The sequence below is a fragment of the Phocoena sinus genome, chromosome 16, assembly GCF_008692025.1.
Source record: "Phocoena sinus isolate mPhoSin1 chromosome 16, mPhoSin1.pri, whole genome shotgun sequence".
Classification (NCBI taxonomy): Eukaryota; Metazoa; Chordata; class Mammalia; order Artiodactyla; family Phocoenidae; genus Phocoena; species Phocoena sinus.
This window is the reverse complement of record NC_045778.1, coordinates 37398526-37419052: the sequence shown is the minus strand read 5'-3', so window position 1 is coordinate 37419052 and position 20527 is coordinate 37398526. Positions and strand designations below refer to the sequence as shown.

The 20527-nt window shown below is 38.1% G+C and overlaps 1 protein-coding gene across 1 annotated transcript; it reads left to right on the top strand.

Annotated features, from left to right (window-relative positions):
- Positions 1–1394: 1394 nt before the first annotated feature.
- On the top strand, positions 1395–18084 carry PTPN20 (protein tyrosine phosphatase non-receptor type 20). Its single transcript, XM_032607582.1, is given in 5 exon segments — positions 1395–1404; positions 4329–4407; positions 4409–4661; positions 17127–17192; positions 18022–18084. Coding segments are annotated over 5 exon segments (471 nt in total).
- The last annotated feature ends 2443 nt before the right edge of the window (positions 18085–20527 follow it).

The following is a 20527-nucleotide window of genomic DNA, read 5'->3' as shown; positions in this document are numbered from 1 at the left end:
AGAGGGTTTCCTGTCCCTTGCTTAGTGGTAGGAGACTCATAATAGTATTGGTATAGGATCCTCGGATCAGGGATGTTTCCGGCCCTCCTCCAGGAGTGGAGGGTTTTTCTTCTGCCCTTTTTCCAACTGTACTGTATTCACCTGTGTACAACAGGGTTTGCTGCTATTCCCCCTGCAGTTGAAGACTTTTGTTCTGTTGGGGAGGTAGGTCCAAGCGGGGCTTTTCGACATTTACAGCAGTGGCAGTAAGCCTCTAAGCCTATGCCACTGAGAGAAGGGTTCCTTCCATTTCCTATCCTGTCTCCAGTCCTTCTTATGCGCACTTACGGAGGTCTGTTGCGTCTGTGAGGTGTGCACACTCTCTGTATCTATGGCTTCCTGGGGTTCTATATGCTCACACTAGGCTGAGCTGCTCATTCAGCCTTTAGCAATGTATTGGGCTTTTTCTTATCTGAATGCTTTCTGTATCTCGTTCACCCCTCAGCTCCACAAGTGAGCCAGTGTGCCCTACACACACTGTGACCACCACAAGTGACCTGTCTCTCCTTAGGAGGCTGTCTTTCCTTAGATTTCAGAATACTTCATTGGCCTGTAACCACAGCTCTCTGATGGGTTCAAAATTTTTTTATTTTGTTTTTTTCAACTTTTATACGTTGTTAGTGCGTGAGTGATGCTCATACTACCTTTCTACGTTTTAGGCAGAAGTGGAATTTTGAATATAAATGTATTTAAAAAATAAAAACGAGAGCATATTCCTTTGTAAACATGTCTTTTTAATGAATATATATTTACATCTCACTTTTTAAAAGCTAAATAGTGTTCCATTGTATGACTACACAATTATCTGTATAGTCGATCTCTTCTGGTTGGTCACCTAGGGTAGTTCTTTTAAAAACATTATAATGTACAGTGATATGATAAATATCCGTGGAACTCAATCTCTACTCCTTTGGAGAAACAGCTTTTGACCAGCCACTGGGCCTTAGTAGAGACTGAACACTTAACCATGAGCCTGGAAGTTGGGCGTGCACAGCAGCATTCCATTATCAAATGGAAGTGGTGTATACAAGGTCGGGCTCGAGCAGGCTCTGAAGGCACAAATAAGTTATATGAAGTGGCTAAAATGCCCATGGTCCCCATTACCTCCTCTTTCTCAGCCTGTACCTGTGGCTTCATGATGAGTTCCCTATGATCAATTGACTGAGGAAGAGAAAACTGGGACCTGGTTTACAGATGGTTCTGCACCATATGCAGGCACCACCTGGAAGTGGACAGCAGCTGCACTACAGTGCTGTTTTGGGGACATGCCTGAAGGACAGTAGTGAAGGGAAGTCTTCCCCATTGGTAGAACTCTGAGCAGTGCGCTTGGTTGTTCATTTTGCTTGGAAGCAGAAATGGCCAGAGGTACAAATCTTTACTAATTCATGGCCTGTAGCCAATTGTTTAGCTGGATGGTCAAAAGGACTTGGAAGAAACATAACTGGAAAATTGGTCACAAGGAAATCTGGGAGAGAGAAATGTGTATAGATCTCTCTGAAAGGGCCAAAAACATGAATATATTTGTGTCCTTTGTGAATGCTCATCAAAGGGTGATTTAAGAAGAGGTTTTAATAATCAGGTGGATAGGATGACCTATTCTGTAGATACTGGTCAGCCTCTTTCCTAGTCACTCCTGTCATTACCCAGTGGATTTATGAACAAAGTAGACATGCTGGCAGGAATAGAAGCTGTGCATGGGCTCCTCATCAACATGGAATTCCACTCACCAAGGCTGACCTTGCTATGGTCACTGCTGAGTGCCCAATCTGCCAGCAGCAGAGACCAACACTGAGGCCCCAATATGGCACCATTTCCCAGGGTGATCAGCCAGCTAGCTACTTGATGGCAGGTTGATTACATTGGACTGCTTCTGTCATAGAAAGAACGGTGCTTTTTTTCATACTAAAATAGACACTAGATATGGATTTGCCTTCCTCGCAACAAGCTTCTAGCAGATCTACCATCTGGACCTGCAGGATGCCTTATCCACCATCATGGTAGTCCACACAGCCTTGCTTCTGATCAAGGAACTCACTTGGAGGCAAATTATTTGTGGCAGTGGGCTCGTGATCATCTCTTACTGTCTCCTTTTTGAGGGGAACTTTTCTCCTATGACTACTTGAGTTATTTCTTTCTTGCTAAGTACAGGCATACCTGGTTTTATAGCCCTACACTTTATTGTACTTTGCAGATACTGTGTTTTTTACAAATTGAAAGTTTGTGGCAACCCTGTGTTGAGTACATTTTCCCAACAGCATTGCCTCACTTCATGTCTCTGTGTCACATTTTGGTAATTTTCGCAATAGGTCAAACTTTTTCATTATGATTATGTTTGTTATAGTGATATGATCAGTGACCTTTGATGTTACTGTTGCAAAAAGATTACAACCTGCTGCAGGCTCAGATAATGGTTAGCATTTTTTAGCAGTAAAGTATTTTTTAATTAAAATACGTATATTGTTTTATAGACATAATGTTATTGCACATTTAGTAGACTACAGTATAGTGGAAGCATAACTTTTATATGCACTGGGGAACAAAACAATTCATGTGACTTGCTTATTGCGATAGTACCTTTATCGTGGTGGTCCGGAACCAAACCCACCATATCTCTGAGGTATGCTTGTGTTCCATAGTTTGTTTCTGAAACTCCTTCCTTTTATATGCTCTGCATCCTTTAGTATTTTAATAATTATTGTCATTTTTTTCACTTTTTTTTTTTTTTTGAGTTCTGGGAAAATTCCTTAAGCTGGTTTTCTAAATCACTAATTTGTTTTTCTGTTCGCTTCTCATTTTCGGGATTTTAATTGAGTAATTGTGGTTTTTATTTGAAAGCAAGCTTTTATTACTTTAGATTGTTTCATTTTTACATGTTAAATCTCCCTTTTGAAAATAAAAATTTATTTTCTTCTGCAAAATGGTACGTATGTATTCACTATAAAAATTTAGATAATAGTCACTGCTAGCATTTTGATGAATACTTGCCACGTTTTTTAATCATATGTTTATATATGATATATATGTATACATACATATATATGATGAAAGATCTCACTTTAATGTTCTTTCACCTCCTTTATAATTTAATAATATAACAAATTTATGTCAATAAACAGATATACATCATTCTTTTAAATAATAAAATAATGTTTGCTCAAATTTTATTTAAAATACAAACAGGAGTTTTTAAAGTATTCTTCTCTCTTATGGAAAGGAAAACATTTGCTGTGATTTCTCAGCATGATATACTTTTGTGAAGTACTAGATATCTTTATCTAGTGATTGTTTTTTCTATTTATTCATATTTACAAGGAGAGATTTATGTCTGCTATTTTGGAATTTGAGAAAAGTTCTGTCAGAAATTGTGTAAGCCCTCTTCAGTGATCTTGGTCATAGTGTTTTTGGAAGACAAGTAGGTCACGTGACCTTGAGTAATGGAGAGGAACTATTGGTGAGACCACTGCATGGCAGGGAAGGACCCTCCTTTTATTCTGTCTGTCTGTGGGAGCAGTGGTGGAACCAGAGCTCCAGATGTCTGTGTAAAGTGAAGAGAGTTCCTGGGCCAGTGGAGTTTATTAGTGAGCCAATTAGTTGGATTTTCCCCTCTCATATTTGTTATAATAGTCCATGTTGGGCGAGTCCCATGTTACTTGGAGCAAATCCCCTTTGTAGCATCCTTTTGCCACAATACCTTTGATTAGCATGCCACTTCACCACATGAAGGCTGGGAATGGACATAAAATATGGCTGCCTTGTGTGGGGGGCATTGGTAGAATTACAGTAATCCTGGGATTTGTATCTGCCCAAGTACCCCAATCTTTTTTTTTTTTTTTTCTCCCTCCTGGCTCTGCTGCTCTGGGCTTGCAGGTTTTCCGGATTTGTAGGAGAATGTCATTCATTCACTTGCTCCCTCAGAGGCCTCCTCCTTTGCTGTGTTCAGTCACAGGCTAGGAGGTACCTCCCTTGGCCTATTCCTACCTGTGCCACATGTAACAGAAATCTCTCAAAATGTCTGGATACCGATGGCATCCTTCTCTGTTCAGAAACTGATTTTTTAAAAAGCTACCTTAACCTAATTGTATATTTCTTAGGTCATGCCAGTAGATTTTGGGGAGGGAAAAATTTAAATTCATGGACTGAAATAACCCTTTGAAAAGAAATTCCTATGCCACCTTCTCTGTTGGTCAGAGATAAATGGATTTACCTGTGTGAAAGGGTTTCATGAAATCTGGGTGTATTGCATCTCCTGCTTTTCCTTTGTCTACCCTATGTTTCTGTGTTTGTAATAGATGATTCAACATGTGTTCCTCTTGGAGAAAACAAGGACTACATCAACGCTAGTTATATTAAAATAGTCAATTCTGGAGAAGTATTATTATATTGCTACCCAAGGACCACTGCCAACTACCGCAAATGACTTTTGGCAAATAGTTTTGGAAAATAACTCTAATGTTATTGTCATGATAACCAGAGAGGTAGAAGGTGGAGTTATCAAATGCCACCATTACTGGCCTGTTTCTATGAAGAAACCTTTGGAACTGAAAAATTGTCATATCTTCCTGGAGAACTACCAGATACTTCAATATTTCATCATTCGAATATTTCAAGTTGTCAAGAAGTCCGTAAGTTAAAAAAAAATCAGTGTTAGATATATATTTCATTATATAAGCACACGTGTCAGGATGGGAAGTTAGGGGTAAGATGGGACATAGCTGGGGATACTTTTTAAAGTAACTTGTTTTTACTTCTCCCTGGTACCAGAAACTAAGACAACACCACCTCTACTTCCGCCTAACCAAACTCTGACTGGAGAGACAAAATAATTGAAGAGGTGAGTTGGGGCGGTTGAGAGTGAGTGTTGGAAACTGCCTAATCCTGGGATGTACTTCGGCTCTTCTGGTGGGAGTGACAGATGTGTATGGAGTCCTTACGATATCCTGATAATCACTGTGCCAGGCACTGTTGCTCCTTACTGAGTAGCAAAGAGTTCAGTGCGCTTACTGGTACCTCCAGTTACTGTGCTCAATGAATGTGGTAATATTGAGATTTGTATGGGATGCTTTGGGAGCTCAGAAGGGAAGTACTTAGCTCTCCTTGGGCTTGGGGGGAAGATTTGCTAGAGGAGGTGACATCTGGATTGAGAATAACCCAAATGAGAAAGATGGAAAGAGGAAGTAGATGATCAAGGTATAAAATAGCATGGGATATGTATAGAGAGATACAAGTAGTTAAGTGTTTCTGGAATGTAAAAGTTCAATGCCAGGGAGTAGTGAGAGGTGGGATGAGGCTATAGAAAATAAGTAGAGAAAGCCAGAACATGAAATGTCTTGGATTTCAGCTAAGGAACATGAACTTCATTATGAAGATAATTGGGAGACATTGAACAATTTTAGTAAGAAGCGTCCATGATCAACTAGGGCAGTTAACAATTAGATAGAAAGCAAAGACTCTGGTGTTTTTCAGATAAAATTGGCAGACTTTATGTGACTTATGACTTATAAGGAGCGTTCAAAAATTACGCTGTCAAATGCGATAGCCACATTTGGCTATTTTATAGTTAAATTATTTAAACTCACATAAAATAACAAATTCAGTTTCTCATTTATAGTATCCACACTTCTAGTATTTAATCACATGTTACTAGTGGCTACCATATGGGCAGCAAAGATATAGAGCGTCTGCATCATTGTAGAAAGTTCTGTTGGGAAGTATTGGTCTAGAATAATTCATAGAATAATTCATTTCTTGCTCTAACAGACTCAGAAAATAGAAAAGGAATGATTTATAGGAGAAAGCGATGTTACATTGCTCTAAGTGGATTTGATTAGCAGGTAGGTGATACATGTGTCCTATAGGAGTGAAGGGGATGGGAGTTAAACCAGAAACTTGAAAAGAGTGATGAGATTTGGAGTCATCATCAAAGAAGTTGATTGGAGCACAGGCAGTGATCAGGAAAAGGGTTGCTGGAGGTGCCGAGGTTGGAACCCAGAATTTGCAATAACAATAAAATATGCAACTATGTGATTAATTTTTTTCCTAACCATGGGATTCCTGAACACAGGTTATGAGACTTACCCAGGGAGGGATGTTGCTTAGTATATGTGGCAGGATTCAAAGGATGAAAGGAGTTGACAGTTTGGTAAGAGAATGATTTAGGTAATCAGCCATGAAGTCTAAATTTAGGGAGATGGATGGAATCGGGCTAGGAGGAAATGGAGGACAACAAGGACAGGAGAGCTCCGTTCAGTTACATTGTTGGAGTTGAAGTGAAGCACAAATGAGGTGGTAGCGTAACAGCTTCTGCTCAGAAAATGATGTTGGAATCTAAGAACTGGAAGATTTTTGGTATTGGACATTATAGGTGATGGTGAGTCCAAGGAGTGATCACATTGTGAGGACTAGAAGAAAGAAATGGTCTCCTCTGCAAGAGAGAAATAAAAATGTGAGGTTAGAGTGTCTGTTTGGTTGTTGAGCTCCCAAATTTGCCTGGTCAGAGTCTGTGGTAGGGTGATAGCGATGAGAAGGTGAAGCTAAGAGGTATGAAACTCAAAAGGAAGAGAGGTTTTTGTACAAAGAGAAGGAATAATGAATTGGAAATAGCATTGGGCAGCAAGCGGTATGCAACCTAATCTCTAGGCTCTGTGGTACCTGGAGTACACAGGAAAATAGGTGGCCTTGATTAGAGAGGGCTGCGGAGTGCTGTGCCCATGGGAGGCAAGGCCAGGAAGTGGAAGAAGCATTTAGGGAAGTGATGATGGTTTCCACGAGTTTACTGTGGGATGGGGGCCTGAGTGCAAAGGGAGATGTTGAAGAGCTAGAGAAGCGGGGAGGGAGGGGAAAAGATAGAATTGAAGAGCATGAGGATCGGAGCATAGAGTGGTGACAAAGGAGGCCAAGAATAGTAATAATGGCTGACATTGACGGAGAGCTTGCTGGCTGTGTGCTAGGCTCTGTGCTTGTTCTGTACACCTGAGGATTTGCCTGATCCTTCACTCTCCTAAGACTTGTTGATTCCCTCCTATTAACCAAGTATTGTGCCAGATGCTGGAGACAGAAAACAGAAACAGCCTCAACTCTTAGAGTGCTTACAGGCTAGTGGGAGAGGAAAACACCAGTTCCAAATAATATGTGATACTTGCTATGGCAGGAGAAGGACAGCATGCTTGGAGAATACAGGCCAGGTGAGAGGCCCAGAGGGATGATCTGTCTGCAAGGATTCAAATGCTCGGTTCCACCTGTGCACCCTTGACAAGGGCGTCTAGGATGGTGGCCTTTGGGCTGAGGCCCACAAGCCTCAAGACCATGGGGTTGATGTTTGGAGAATAGGCCCACCTTCGTGCAGGTTCTCAGTGGTCAACAGTGCATGAAAGATTTAATCCCTAAGATATGTGATGGAGTGAGAGCTATCCTCAATTTGGTGCCTTCACAAGGTTTTCAAGTGTCGTTTTCCTCATCCAATTTCATGTGCCAATGATTCAAAATTGAGGTTTTCTGTTTGGAATTTAGGAAAATTGTATCTCTATTTGGAACGCAGAAAAAAGTGGTACATTAGGGAGAAGCAGAGGAGCAGTGAGAAACCCTTCCTGAGTTTTTTTACGAGGGTGCCCAGTGAAGTAAAATGAGGGCTCCACATTGGGGAAAGGGTGAACCCTCTGGAAGGGATGATCAGTAAACTCAAAGTGCTTTATCTGTCAACCCTGAGGAGAGTTCCATGGCTCCACTTTCAGGGGGTTCAGCACAAGAGTGGGGACCAGAGTCTACTCACATGGTCATTAACTGCCCAATTCTCATCACCGGAGGAGGTTGCCCCCCACCAAATCCCGGTCAAGCAGCTTGACAGCACTTATTGTTTTAATTAAATTTAGTATCATAATATTTAAGCCGAGATAGATTGCTTTTCTATCTTATTCCTAACATGTTAGCTCATCTTTCATCCTAAGTGTTTGGGATTCTTGGTTTGTTTGGACTCTTCTACATTCTCATGGTGCAGAAGAAAGATGGTAGAGTTAGATTTGGGAGGACTACACTATTGTCCCAGCTCTAAACATATGAGCCTTCTGACCTAGCATACATCTATCAGTCAATCAAATGCTTACTTTTCATCTGTAGGCTGAGGATATCACAGTGCTTGCCTCCCCAGGGTTGATGTGAGGATTAAATGAGATCATGCGTGTGGAGTCCTTAGCACAGTACCTGGCACAGAGTAAGGGCTAAATTCCGGTCACCTGTTAGTATTTTTATTTTTATTATCCTGTTACCATATAGCAATTAGTATTACTATTTCTGGCATATTAGAAATTAAAAGAAGATCTCTACTATAAGACGTTGATAAATCTCTCCTCTCTCTCCGCCTTCCTCTCCCTCCCTCCCTCCTTCTCTCTCTCCCTCTCTCCCACCCTCTCTCTTTCCCTTTCTCTCTCTCTCCCTCCCCACCCCACCCCCACAGACAGGAGCTAGTCACTTTGTAAAACGCTTGCAGTTCACCAAGTGGCCAGACCATGGCACTCCTGCCTCAGCAGAAGGTTTTATATAGTATGTTCGTTAAGTGAGGAAGAGCCACCTTACAGGACCCATCATTGTTCACTGCAGTGCTGACGTGGGCCGGACAGGGGTGTTCCTATGTGTGGATGTTGTGTTCTGTGCCATTGAAAAGAACTTTTCAGTAAGTGTGTGAATTAAGCAGAGAAAATGATGCTGTTAGTAAACACTATACTTTTAACAGCCTTCTAATAACTGAAGACTAATATTTGGCCTTCAAGAGCAGCCGAGTAAATAGAGAGCCTGTGAGCTTTGGATACCTGCTTCTCACTTAACTGCTGCAGGTTATTGGAGGTGGTTGTGAGAATTAAAGTACGCAATGCAAATGAATGGCTTCGGACAGTGTCTGGAGCGTGGTAGGTGCATCGTAAACATGAGTTCATCTTCCTTTTCTTTCCCTCCACCCACACATACAGTTTTTAGAATCTTGTTAGAGAATGTTGATGATGTGTGCCTATTTTTAATGAACAGAAATACATGCATGTGAGCACATTGGGAAAAAAAGTAGACTTCAGAATTAATGAGAGGTCCCTGGGTTTGACTGCCAGTTTTGCCACACATTTTAGATTTTGGTGACTTTCTGCAAATTGCTCATCTTCTCTGAAACCTAGTTTTCTCCTATGTAAAATAAGGCTAATAATATTGTTGGGTTTGAGTCAACTGTTAACAATTCTTTATTTTCCTCCCAAATTTGGAACCAGCTAAGGGAGAAACACAAGAATTAGACATATGGTGATTCTACTATGATCTTTATTACTGATTAATTAGGGAATGTGACTTTAAATCTGTGCCCCAAAAGGCCTACTTTTACTGAACTGCTTTCCTGTGCTGCAGAAGTGAGGAGGGGAAGACATTAGTTAGCAGGCACTGCAGGGTGGCAGGGGAAAGCGGCTCTCACCATGTCCACAAGGAATATGAAAATCCACACCTCGGTCGTAAGACAACAGGGGATACGAGGCATTTGTCCTGGTAGGCAAATTTTGCAGAGTTATCTTGTTATCAGGACAAATGTTAAATCTCTGCTCTCTTAGGCTTTATGTAGTTATACCCCAAGAGTGACAAACTCTCCCTTGTGATAGCAAATTGGCTGCATGGGTTCTACAACTCTCCATTCTAAGGTAGTATTACGTCGGCGGGTAGAAAAATGTCCTCTCCCAGAAACTCCCTGGAGGACAGAGGGAGTTTATTTTTCTCAGAAGCTTGAGCCAATATCTCCTAGCATTTCACTGTTTCCACTTCAGTTATAGCCCTTTCCCTAAACTGATCACTGTGGGAGATGCTGGTCCATTAAGGTCTGTCAGGACTACTCCAGGCCATACAGCTGAGAATGAGAGACGAATGGTTTTCCAAAGCAAACTGAGAGTTTTGTTTTGTTTTTTAAAATAAAGAATGAATATAAACTGGGTGGTAAAAAAAAAAAAAAAAAAAAAATGACAAATGTCCCCAAAATGCTGAAAATTTAAGTAGTATGAATCTGATGTTACCTGTTCCTATAATTAATGTTTTTTTATCCTTTTAACAGAAAATGCATTAGCATAGTTTTATTTTATATATTCTTCATCATAATTAATTTGTTTATATTTGTTCTTATTTTATATTCCTTATAGAAACTATAAAAACTATAAGTATTGTATTTTGTGATTCTGAGGAGCACTTTTTTTTCCCCCATCATTATACCTTCTTTAAACTCAAAATGTGTTTTATAATAAGTCATCTGTCAGCTTAATTGACAGTGTTTTTCTTAGCATTATGTAAAATAGTGATGTATTTTACAATTAAGGATGCTTAGATTTGATGGAAAATAGTGGTTCAAAAAAAAAAAGGAAATGCATCCATTGTTGCCTTATTGGCTTTTCATAGAGCCTTGAGCTGTCAAATGTTCTTATTTATGCCCCTCTCTACTCTTTTCAGAAATTTTGTCCACCAGAGCTACTTAAAGTATGGTCTTGGACCAGCAACAATCTGTGTTATTTGCAGCAAGATAAGTTTTCTGAAATTGAGAGTAAGCATTTAGAAACTTTCAAAGCAGTTTGATATCTTGCTGTGACATCCAAGAGCATGACAGTGGGTTGGCCTTGGTGAACAGGATGTAGATCAGTTTGTGCATTGTGGAAATCACACAGGGAGTCTTACATGCTGCAAGCTGTATACCAGCTTTGTGTGGCTAACATTTTAAGATTAGTTTATCAATTATAACTCTAAAGGATATGAAAATCTGAGAATATGTAACCATTTCTTTCTTTTTATTGTTATTTTATAGTCATTTTTATTTTTAAGTAAGCCTGCTTAAAAATCCTTAAAACATTGGGAGCAAACTGGCTCTTCTCTTGCCAGCACTGGTATTGCTCTGTAGTTGAAACATTCTCGATAGAACTTTCCCCTCTAACCGTCTTCAACATGCAATAACAGTTGTTAATTATCAGTTACCATATTATCACATAATGAAGTGAGTAATCCAAAATTTAACACATTAACCTTTATGAAATCAAAAATTCTTACCACATCACTAAACACACTGTCCAGTTCATCTGGCAGAGTTCTTTTTTTTTTTTTTTTGGTAGCAAGACTTTCTTGATGAAGCAGTGTGTTGGTTTATCTTTGGGGATAAATTCTTTAATCTGTATAACTACCTCAGACTTGTTTTGTTGTCATTGCAGCTCTACTACCAGAACATAATCCTACACAAAACTTACAAATTACATTTGATGACCGTGTAGTACTTTGCATTCTTATGCAATTTAAGACTAGTTAGTTGTGTTTATCAGTAATCAAACTGAGAAAAGGAAGAATTCTTCCTTCTTATCACATCATTTTCAAATCACACATATACTGAATCACTGTGTTAGCAATAGCTGTGCAGTCAGTAAGTTGCAATGGTAAATACTTTGCTACTTTTGTTTTGTGAGTTGGTACCACTTCGCATCACTAGCCAGTCCCTGAATTCGTCAAGCTGTGGCTTCATTAGAAAATGGTACTTTAACTATCTTTTTCTGCCATACCTTCAGCTCAGATTTTCAATACAGCACCTTCAGTACAGTCTGTCACCATTATCTGGCAATCGTGTAAGGGTTTTTAGTCTTAGCAATTCAAAGTGCTATTTTGTAAGTCTGCAGAGTATTAATGTTACATGTGAAATGTTGAACATGAGCTTTTTATTTTAGTATTTTTAAAATAATTCTTTTGTCTTGGAGCTTTTGTTCTGTAAGTGACAAGTACATTTTAATGGTTTCTTTGCTTTGTTAGCAAGTACATCTTTGCAATTAATACAAGTGTGGTTTTAGCAATTCACAATTAATAATGGCTATAAAACTCAATGTATGAGGAATCATAATGCTAGGTAAAATTAACATGAACTCCTTTGGTCTTCATTTCTTTGTAGTTACTTACACTATTATCATTTGGTTAACCACTACAGCTATATTCAGAAAAGCTGTGCCTTTTCTTGTCAAGACAATCCAGGGCAGCAGCTTTTGCCATCAGTAAATTAAGGTTAAAAATGAATAATACAAATATATTTTCATAATTTGCCTAATCTTAAATTACAAATTAACAGACTTTCAAGAAACAATGGTTTTTAAATTCATTGAAGTTCCATTTTATCAATATTTCCTTTTAAGGATCATGCTTTTGGTGTCAAGTTTAAAAACTCCTCACCTAGCCTAAAGAATTTTTAGGTCCTAAAGAATTTTTCCTATGTCCTTTTCTAAAGTTCTGTAGTCTTATGTTTTACATTTAAGTCCATAGTCCATTTTGAGTTAATTTTTTTATAAGGGGCAAGGTTTAAGTCAAGGTTCACTTGCTATTCTTCCTCCACTGAATTGTTTTTACATCTCTGTCAGAAATCATTGGGAATATTTTTATGGGGCCTATTTCTAGTTCTATATTCTGTTTCATTGATCTATGTGTCTATCCTTTCGCCATTACCACACTTTGGATTCCTATAGCTATATAGGAAGTCTTAATATCAGGGAGAGTGATTCCTTCTCTTGCAAAATTGTTTTAACAATTATAGGTCTGTGCCTTTCCATATAAATTTTAAAATTAGCTTGTCTGTGTTTACAGAAAAGCTTGAGGGATTTTGATAGGATGAATTGACATTTTTACTATGTTGGATCTTCCAATATGAATGTGGTATGCCTCTCAATTTATTTAGGTCTTCTTTGATTTCTTTCATCAGCATTTTGTCATTTTCAGCATATAGCTTCTGTACGTGTTTTGTTGGATTTATTTTATTGTAAATGGTATTGTGTTTTTACTACCATGTTCATTGTGTGTACACATATGTACAAATAAGTTGATTTTTGTGTTTTTAAAAAATATTTATTTATTTGGTTGTGCCGGGTCTTAGTTACAGCACGTGGGCTCCTTAGTTGCAGCAGGCGGGCTCCTTAGTTGTGGCATGTGAACTCTTAGTTGCAGGATGTATGTGGGATCTAGTTCCCTGACCAGGAATTGAACCTGGGCCCCCTGCATTGGGAGCATGGAGTCTTAACCACTGTGCCACCAGGGAAGTCCCTAAATGCAGTTGATTTTTGCATGTTGATCTTGTATCCTATGATCTTGTTGAACTCACTTATTAGTTCTAAGAGGTTTTTTTGTCCTGTTTTGTTTTGTTTCCAGATTCCTTGAGAGTTTCTGCATAGACAGTCATTCCATCTGCAAGTAGGGACACACTTACCTCTTCCTTTCCAATTCATTTGCCTCATATTTCTTTTTTCTGGTCTTATTGCGCTACCTAGAACTTCAAGTGTGTTGAAAACAGATGGTGAGAGCAGACATTCTTGCCATCACTAATATTAGGGGGAAAGCAAATTAAAATTATTTGTTCTATGAAAGATGCTATGAAGTGGATGAAAGGACAAGCTATAGACTTGGAGAAACTGTTTGCAATCCACATATCCAACAAAGGTCTCACATCTAGAGTATATAAAGAACCCTCAAAACTCAATAGTAAAATAAATAAATAAATAGGCAAGTAATTCAGTTAGAAAATGGGTAAAAGACATGACATTTCAACAATGAGGATGTATTGATGATAAATAAGCACATGAAAAGATGCTCAGCTTCATTAACCTTTAGGGAAATGAAATTAAAACCATGATATTCAGCTGCATGAGCTGCTTGTAAATTTTGTAGATTAATCCTTTGTCAGTTGCTTCATTTGCAAATATTTTCTCCCATTCTGAGGGTTGTCTTTTCGTCTTGTTTATGGTTTCCTTTGCTGTGCAAAAGCTTTGAAGTTTCATTAGGTCCCATTTTTAATTTTTGTTTTTATTTCCATTTCTCTAGGAGGTGGGTCAAAAAGGATCTTGCTGTGATTTATGTCATAGAGTGTTCTGCCTATGTTTTCCTCTAAGAGTTTGATAGTGTCTGCCCTTACCTTTAGGTCTTTAATCCATTTTGAGTTTATTTTTGTGTATAGTGTTAGGGAGTGTTCTAATTTCATCCTTTTACATGTAGCTGTCCAGTTTTCCCAGCACCACTTACTGAAGAGGCTGTCTTTTCTCCACTGTATATTCTTGCCTCCTTTATCAAAGGTAAGGTGACCATATGTGCGTGGGTTTATCTCTGGGCTTTCTCTCCTGTTTCACTGACCTATATTTCTGTTTTGGTGCCAGTACCATACTGTCTTGATTACTGTAGCTCTGTAGTATAGTCTGAAGTCAGGGAGCCTGATTCCTCCAGCTCCTTTTTCTTTCTCAAGATTGCTTTGGCTATTCGGGGTCTTTTGTGACAAAGGATTAATCTCCAAATTTTACAAGCAGTTCATGCAGCTCAATATCAAAAAAACAAACAACCCAATCCAAAAATGGGCAGAAGATCTAAATAGACATTTCTCCGAAGAAGATATACAGATTGCCAACAAAAACATGAAAGAATGCTCAACATCATTAATCATTAGAGAAATGCAAATCAAAACTACAATGAGATATCATCTCACACTGGTCAGAATGGCCATCATCAAAAAATCTACAAATGATAAATGCTGGAGAGGGTGTGGAGAAAAGGGAACCCACTTGCACTGTTGGTGGGAATGTAAATTGATACAGCCGCTATGGAGAACAGTATGTAGGTTCCTTAAAAAACTAAAAATAGAACTACCATATGACCCAGCAATCCCACTACTGAGCATATACCCTGAGAAAACCATAATTCAAAGAGTTATGTACCACAATGTTCATTGCAGCTCTATTTACAATAGCCAGGACATGGAAGCAACCTAAGTGTCCATCGACAGATGAATGGATAAAGAAGATGTGACACATATATACAGTGCAATATTACTCAGCCATAAAAAAGAAACGAAACTATTTGTAGTGAGGTGGATGGACCTAGAGTCTGTCGTACAGCGTGAAGTAAGTCAGAAAGAGAAAAACAAATACCATATGCGAACACATATATATATGGAATCTTAAAAAAAAAAATTGTCATGAAGTACCTAGGGGCAAGATGGGAATAAAGACACAGACCTACTAGAGAATGAACTTGAGGATATGGGGAGGGGGAAGGGTAAGCTGTGACAAAGTGAGAGAGTGGCATGGACATATATATACTACCAAACGTAAAATAGATAACTAGTGGGAAGCAGCCACATAGCACAGGGAAATCAGTTCGGTGCTTTGTAGCCGCCTAGAGGGGTGGGATAGGGAGGGTGGGAGGGAGGGAGACGCAAGAGGGAAGAGATATGGGGACATATGTATACGTATAACTGATTCACTTTGTTATAAAGGAGAAACTAACATACCATTGTAAAGCAATTATACTCCAATAAAGATGTTAAAGAAAAAACCATAATAAAATATCACTAGACGTCCATCAGAAAGGCTAATATAAAAAATAATGACAACAACAAATGCTGGTGAATGTTTGAAAAAACTAGATTACTCATATGTTGCTTATAGGAATGAATGTAAAATGGTATATCCAGTCTGGAAAATAGTTTTAAATTTTCTTTGAAAAAAACAAAAGCAGAACTAAACTAAACTTACCGTATAACCTTAGGAATAACACTCGGGTATTTATTCCATAGAAATGAAAACTTATGTTCACACATAAACCTGTATGTAAATGTTCATAGCAGATCTATTTATAATAGCCAAAAACTGGGAAACAACCTAGATGTTCTTCAACAAGTTTAATGGTTAAAAAATTGGTACCTGTCCATACTGTGGAATACTATTTAGCAATAAAGAGGAATGAACTACTGATACACTCAATTTGGATGAATCATGAGGCAATTAGACTAAATGAAAAAAAAGTTAGTCTCGAAAAGTTAGATATTACATGATTCCATTATGTAATCCCCTTGAAATAACAAAACTATAGAGATGGAGAACAGTTTACTGGTTGCCAAGGGTTGGGGGTTGGGGTGGGTGGGTAGTTCTAATGGATAACAGGAGGAAGTCTTGTGGTGGAACTGTTATGCACCTTGATCGTGGTTGCAGTTGCATGAATTTTCACATGTGATAATATTTTATAGAACTATACATACACATACATGCCCACTCTCGCAAGATTGCGTGTTAAACTGGCAAAATCTGAATAAGCTCTGTAGATTGTACCAATGTCAATTTTTTGGTTTTGATATTATACTCTAGTTGTAGAGGATGGTGTAATTGGAAGAAACTAGGTGAAGGATACACAGACTCTCTCTGTACATTTTTTGCAACTTATTATGTATCTATAATTATTTCAGTATAAAAATTTTTAAAGGCTTAATTAACATTTAAAATTATTATAGAAATGACAAATTATAGAAATAAAGTAATGTTTACATTTTCTCTGATTTTATGTACTTTTGGATTATAGCTGACAGTTGACAAACCTTAAATTTCATGTGGTCTTGCTGCACATGACTCGTCCTCAGCTTACACCACATGTGACTTTTCAGGCAAGTTCAGCAACACCTGAGCTGGTCTAGATCTTGTTCCACTGATGAGGCTGCTCAGTGTTACACCACTGTCAGATTGCCGTAAGAGTTTCTAAACACTTAGTACCAGTTTCTGGACTCATCTCATTGTGGTCTAGCAACATCCCCTTGCAGACCTGCACCAGCTTAGTGACCACACTGGGTAGTGCTGGTCTCCGTGCACAGGTGCAGAATCTGGTGTTGGGCCAACTGTTGCTCAGGGTCTCCATTTGAGTTGAGAGGGCTCTTTATATGAGAAACAGCTGTGTTACTGTTGTGGCCAGAAAAAGTCTTCTATGCTTCAGACTTTTGCAGAATCACAGTGCTGCTTTAAGTTCTCCCTTCTGAGAACAGAAAAGTATACACAGGGGCAAATTTGTTGTTATTTCTTTTGGAGAACATTTCTTATTATAAATGATTGCTTCCTGCTTTTTCCTGGAAACCCATTTAAACAAGTCTTCCTTATCCATTAGACAAGGTTAAACATAGTACATTTTCTTATGACTGAAAATGAGAACTTTCTGGTTAAATCTTGAGATATCTTTTACTGGAAAGAAGTATGGCGTACTCCTTTGGCATCTGTGGGTTTTGTGTTTTCCCCCTCTGTGGATAATACAAAATTACTGTCATCCTGTTACAGTTCAACATCATGAATATAGTGGGCCAAATGAGAGAACAACGTTATGGAATGATCCAAACAAGGTAAGTCTCACCACATAAATTCTAATAAGAACAATAATGAATATAAAGATGAACATTGTATAGCACATTACAATTTGTAAAGCTCTTTTGTCTACACAGTTTCATTGAATTCTCACCGTTTGAGGTAGACATTAGTTATGCTCTGATATTACTGATGAAATACTTCAAGTTCAGAGCAATGAAGTTTGTTCCATAATGTCATTCAGACAGCAAGTAGAGGAGCCAAGACTGAAACTGAAGTCCGCTAATGCCCACACACATGCTTAGTCCATAATGCCATTTTAAGTAACATCTCTAAAGTTATTTTCCATAAATTTCTGGATGGCAATTTTGGGATATTTATTTGCAACTAAAATATCAAAGTCACTGACATGTCATAAAAAGGCAATCATTTATGTCACAGATTAGTTACATTAATCATTGGGGGATCAAGAGAATATGGATAATGAAAATAAACAGGTACCCCTAAATCTTTTTTAGGGTTTTTTAAGGCAATGTTCAATGATATGAAGTGTTTCACTTGAACTAGGCTACGGTTAAAAAAAAGTTTAAATTTGATTTATCCAGTGAAGATATAAAGAGATTGAGATCGAGTCAGTTTCCCTTCTGTTCAGTTAAGCTTCAGTTAACTAGTTCTAGACCAAGAACTATATTATTAACATTTATCTTCCTGATATTTTTAAAAATGTATTTACATAAAGAAGTTCTTGGTTAAATGTTTGCTTTTTAAGCACTTTTCTTTGTGGTTGAAAAGTACAAATGTGTTTTCTGAAAGTGGATATTGATATTCAATTAACATTCCATTGTTTTTCATATATATATGTTTTTAGGAGCAGTATATCCTTTGTTATAAAATTGTGCTTGAAGTTCTTCAGAAGCTTCTGACTTTAAAGTAAGAAAGACTTCTGTTGCTTCACGCTTGAAATTACCAAGTGTCTTGGAGCCTCCTCAAAAAGAACATGTTCGAGCTGTGCTGAAGGGCTTTGCTTATGCAAATGTGCTGTCTTGGTGTATCATTTGACTTTCTTTCTGACAACTCCCTGAAGGCAGCATCATTTGGTTTGGGGTGGACGGTGTTTACCCACTGATCTTACTTAGGTAATATCAAGTACCCTCCCACATATTCCAATGAAATGAAAGTTACATAAAACAACTGCAGCCTATTTGGTTGAAGGGGGTACAGAACCCAATAAAGGACTTAAACTGTATTATTTAAGATTTTATTTGGAAAGACAGCTGAAGGGAGCTGAGGATTCTGCGGATCACAAGATCGCAAGATCATATATCATGACCTCTTACAGGCATCTTCAAGACAGATACGTATCCATGTTTTTTAGCTAGAGTCTGTACTTGTAGGTGGTGTTTGAAAAACTTAGGTCACTGAAGAGTCCAATTAGGATGGGTTAACTGTCTATGCAAATTGGCTTCCATTTTCCTATACTTCTACACTCCTCTGGGGCCCCAGGGACCTCGGAGGACAAGCTGCCTTTCTAGAGCAGCTGGACAAGGACCTGTTGGTCTGGGAAGCATTTTCATGGGTGGGCAGAGTTCCTCCTCTCCATCACATGAGCACTTTGGTGAACGGTCCAAAACTAAAACAGATGTTTATATAGAAAATCCAAGAGGAAATTTTTGCCCGTCTTGAGTTCTTTCCTATCCCACCCGAACACTTAACATATTACTCAGTCTGCTTTGTTAAAAGCAAATATTACATTCTACTTGCCTCTTACTCTCTGCCCTTTAGCTAACCAATAAACTTTTATATAATCTGTATTACGTACTTCTGAGTATCTCTTACAGCAGATATATTTTTCAAACTAAAATCTATGATAATTATTTTTTTCTTCAGAGTTTCATTAAATCATTTATTTCAATAACTGCCCCACCTCCACTGTAACATTTAGAAGTTGGCTTTGGGAACCAGATTTTGGAAAACCAAATTCATAGTTGTGAAAATGAAAATGTCCATATTCTGTTTTTGAAAAGATATGGCCATTATTATATTCATCTTATTATAGGACTTTGCCTCACACAATTACAGTGACATTTTTGTCAAGAGATTTCAGTGACCAATTATTCTTGATTATAAACTATAAAGCAAGTGATACATGTCTCTGTATGATGTAATTCAATGGAGATCAGAATAGTCTATGCATTATATTGGGAAAGTTTCTAATATTAATCTGTATCTTGAATTTTTTTTTTTTTTTTTGCGGTACGCAGGCCTCTCACTGTTTTGGCCTCTCCCGTTGTGGAGCACAGGCTCCGGATGCACAGGCTCGGCGGCCATGGCTCACGGGCCCAGCCGCTCCGCCGCATGTGGGATCTTCCTGGACCGGGGCATGAACCTGTGTCCCCTGCATCGGCAGGTGGACTCTCAACCACTGCGCCACCAGGGAAGCCCCACAGTAATCTTTAGTTTGGATATTTTGCCCACATAGAAATAGTAGACTCAACTAAAGTATAGTATTAGAAGATTTATTATGAAGTATGGATAAAAGATATCTATGCACCAAAAATCTTTATATCAGTGGTCAGCAAACTATGGCCCACAGGCCAAATCTGACCTATTGCCTGTTTTTATAAATAGAGTTCTATGGCCATTTCTTTATATATTGTCTGTAGGTGCTTTTGTGCTACAATGGCAATGGCAAAGTGGCAGAGATCACATGGCCCATAATGCCTAAAATATTTATTATCTGGCCCTTCGAAGAGAAAGTTGGCCAACCCCTTTTATATATCTTTTTAATAGGAAAAATATCTCTGAGCAATAGGGATATGTACCATATATATTTCATAAAATGTATAAAATACTTAAGATTAAACTTACCAAGAACTTGACCAGTTCATATTCTGAATGAATAGTAAATGCATGAAAAGAACGATGATATTTTTGAAAAGAAAAATTAATTGTGAGGAAGGAAGAGGGTTTGCCTTAGCAATAATCAAAGTATTGTCTAAAGTCACAGTAATTAAAACAATGTGAAACTGGTACAGGGATACATAAATGGTTCAATGGAACAAAATAGTCAAGAAGTAGACTCCACAGACTCATATATACTTGTGAATATTTAATGTATATTGTATGCTAAAGGTAGCATTCCAAATCCAGAGCTTCAAAATATATGAGGCAAAAACTGATAGAACTGATAAAACTGGAAAGATAGAAAAATCTGCAATTATAGTTAGAGATTTCACCTCTTAATAGTTAATAGAATAAGTAGAAAGAAAGTCAGTAAGGATATAAAAGATTTGTATAACACTATCAACCTGCTTGATCTAATTGACATTTGTAGAGAGTACTTCACCAAACTACAGCAGAATATACACTCTTTCAAG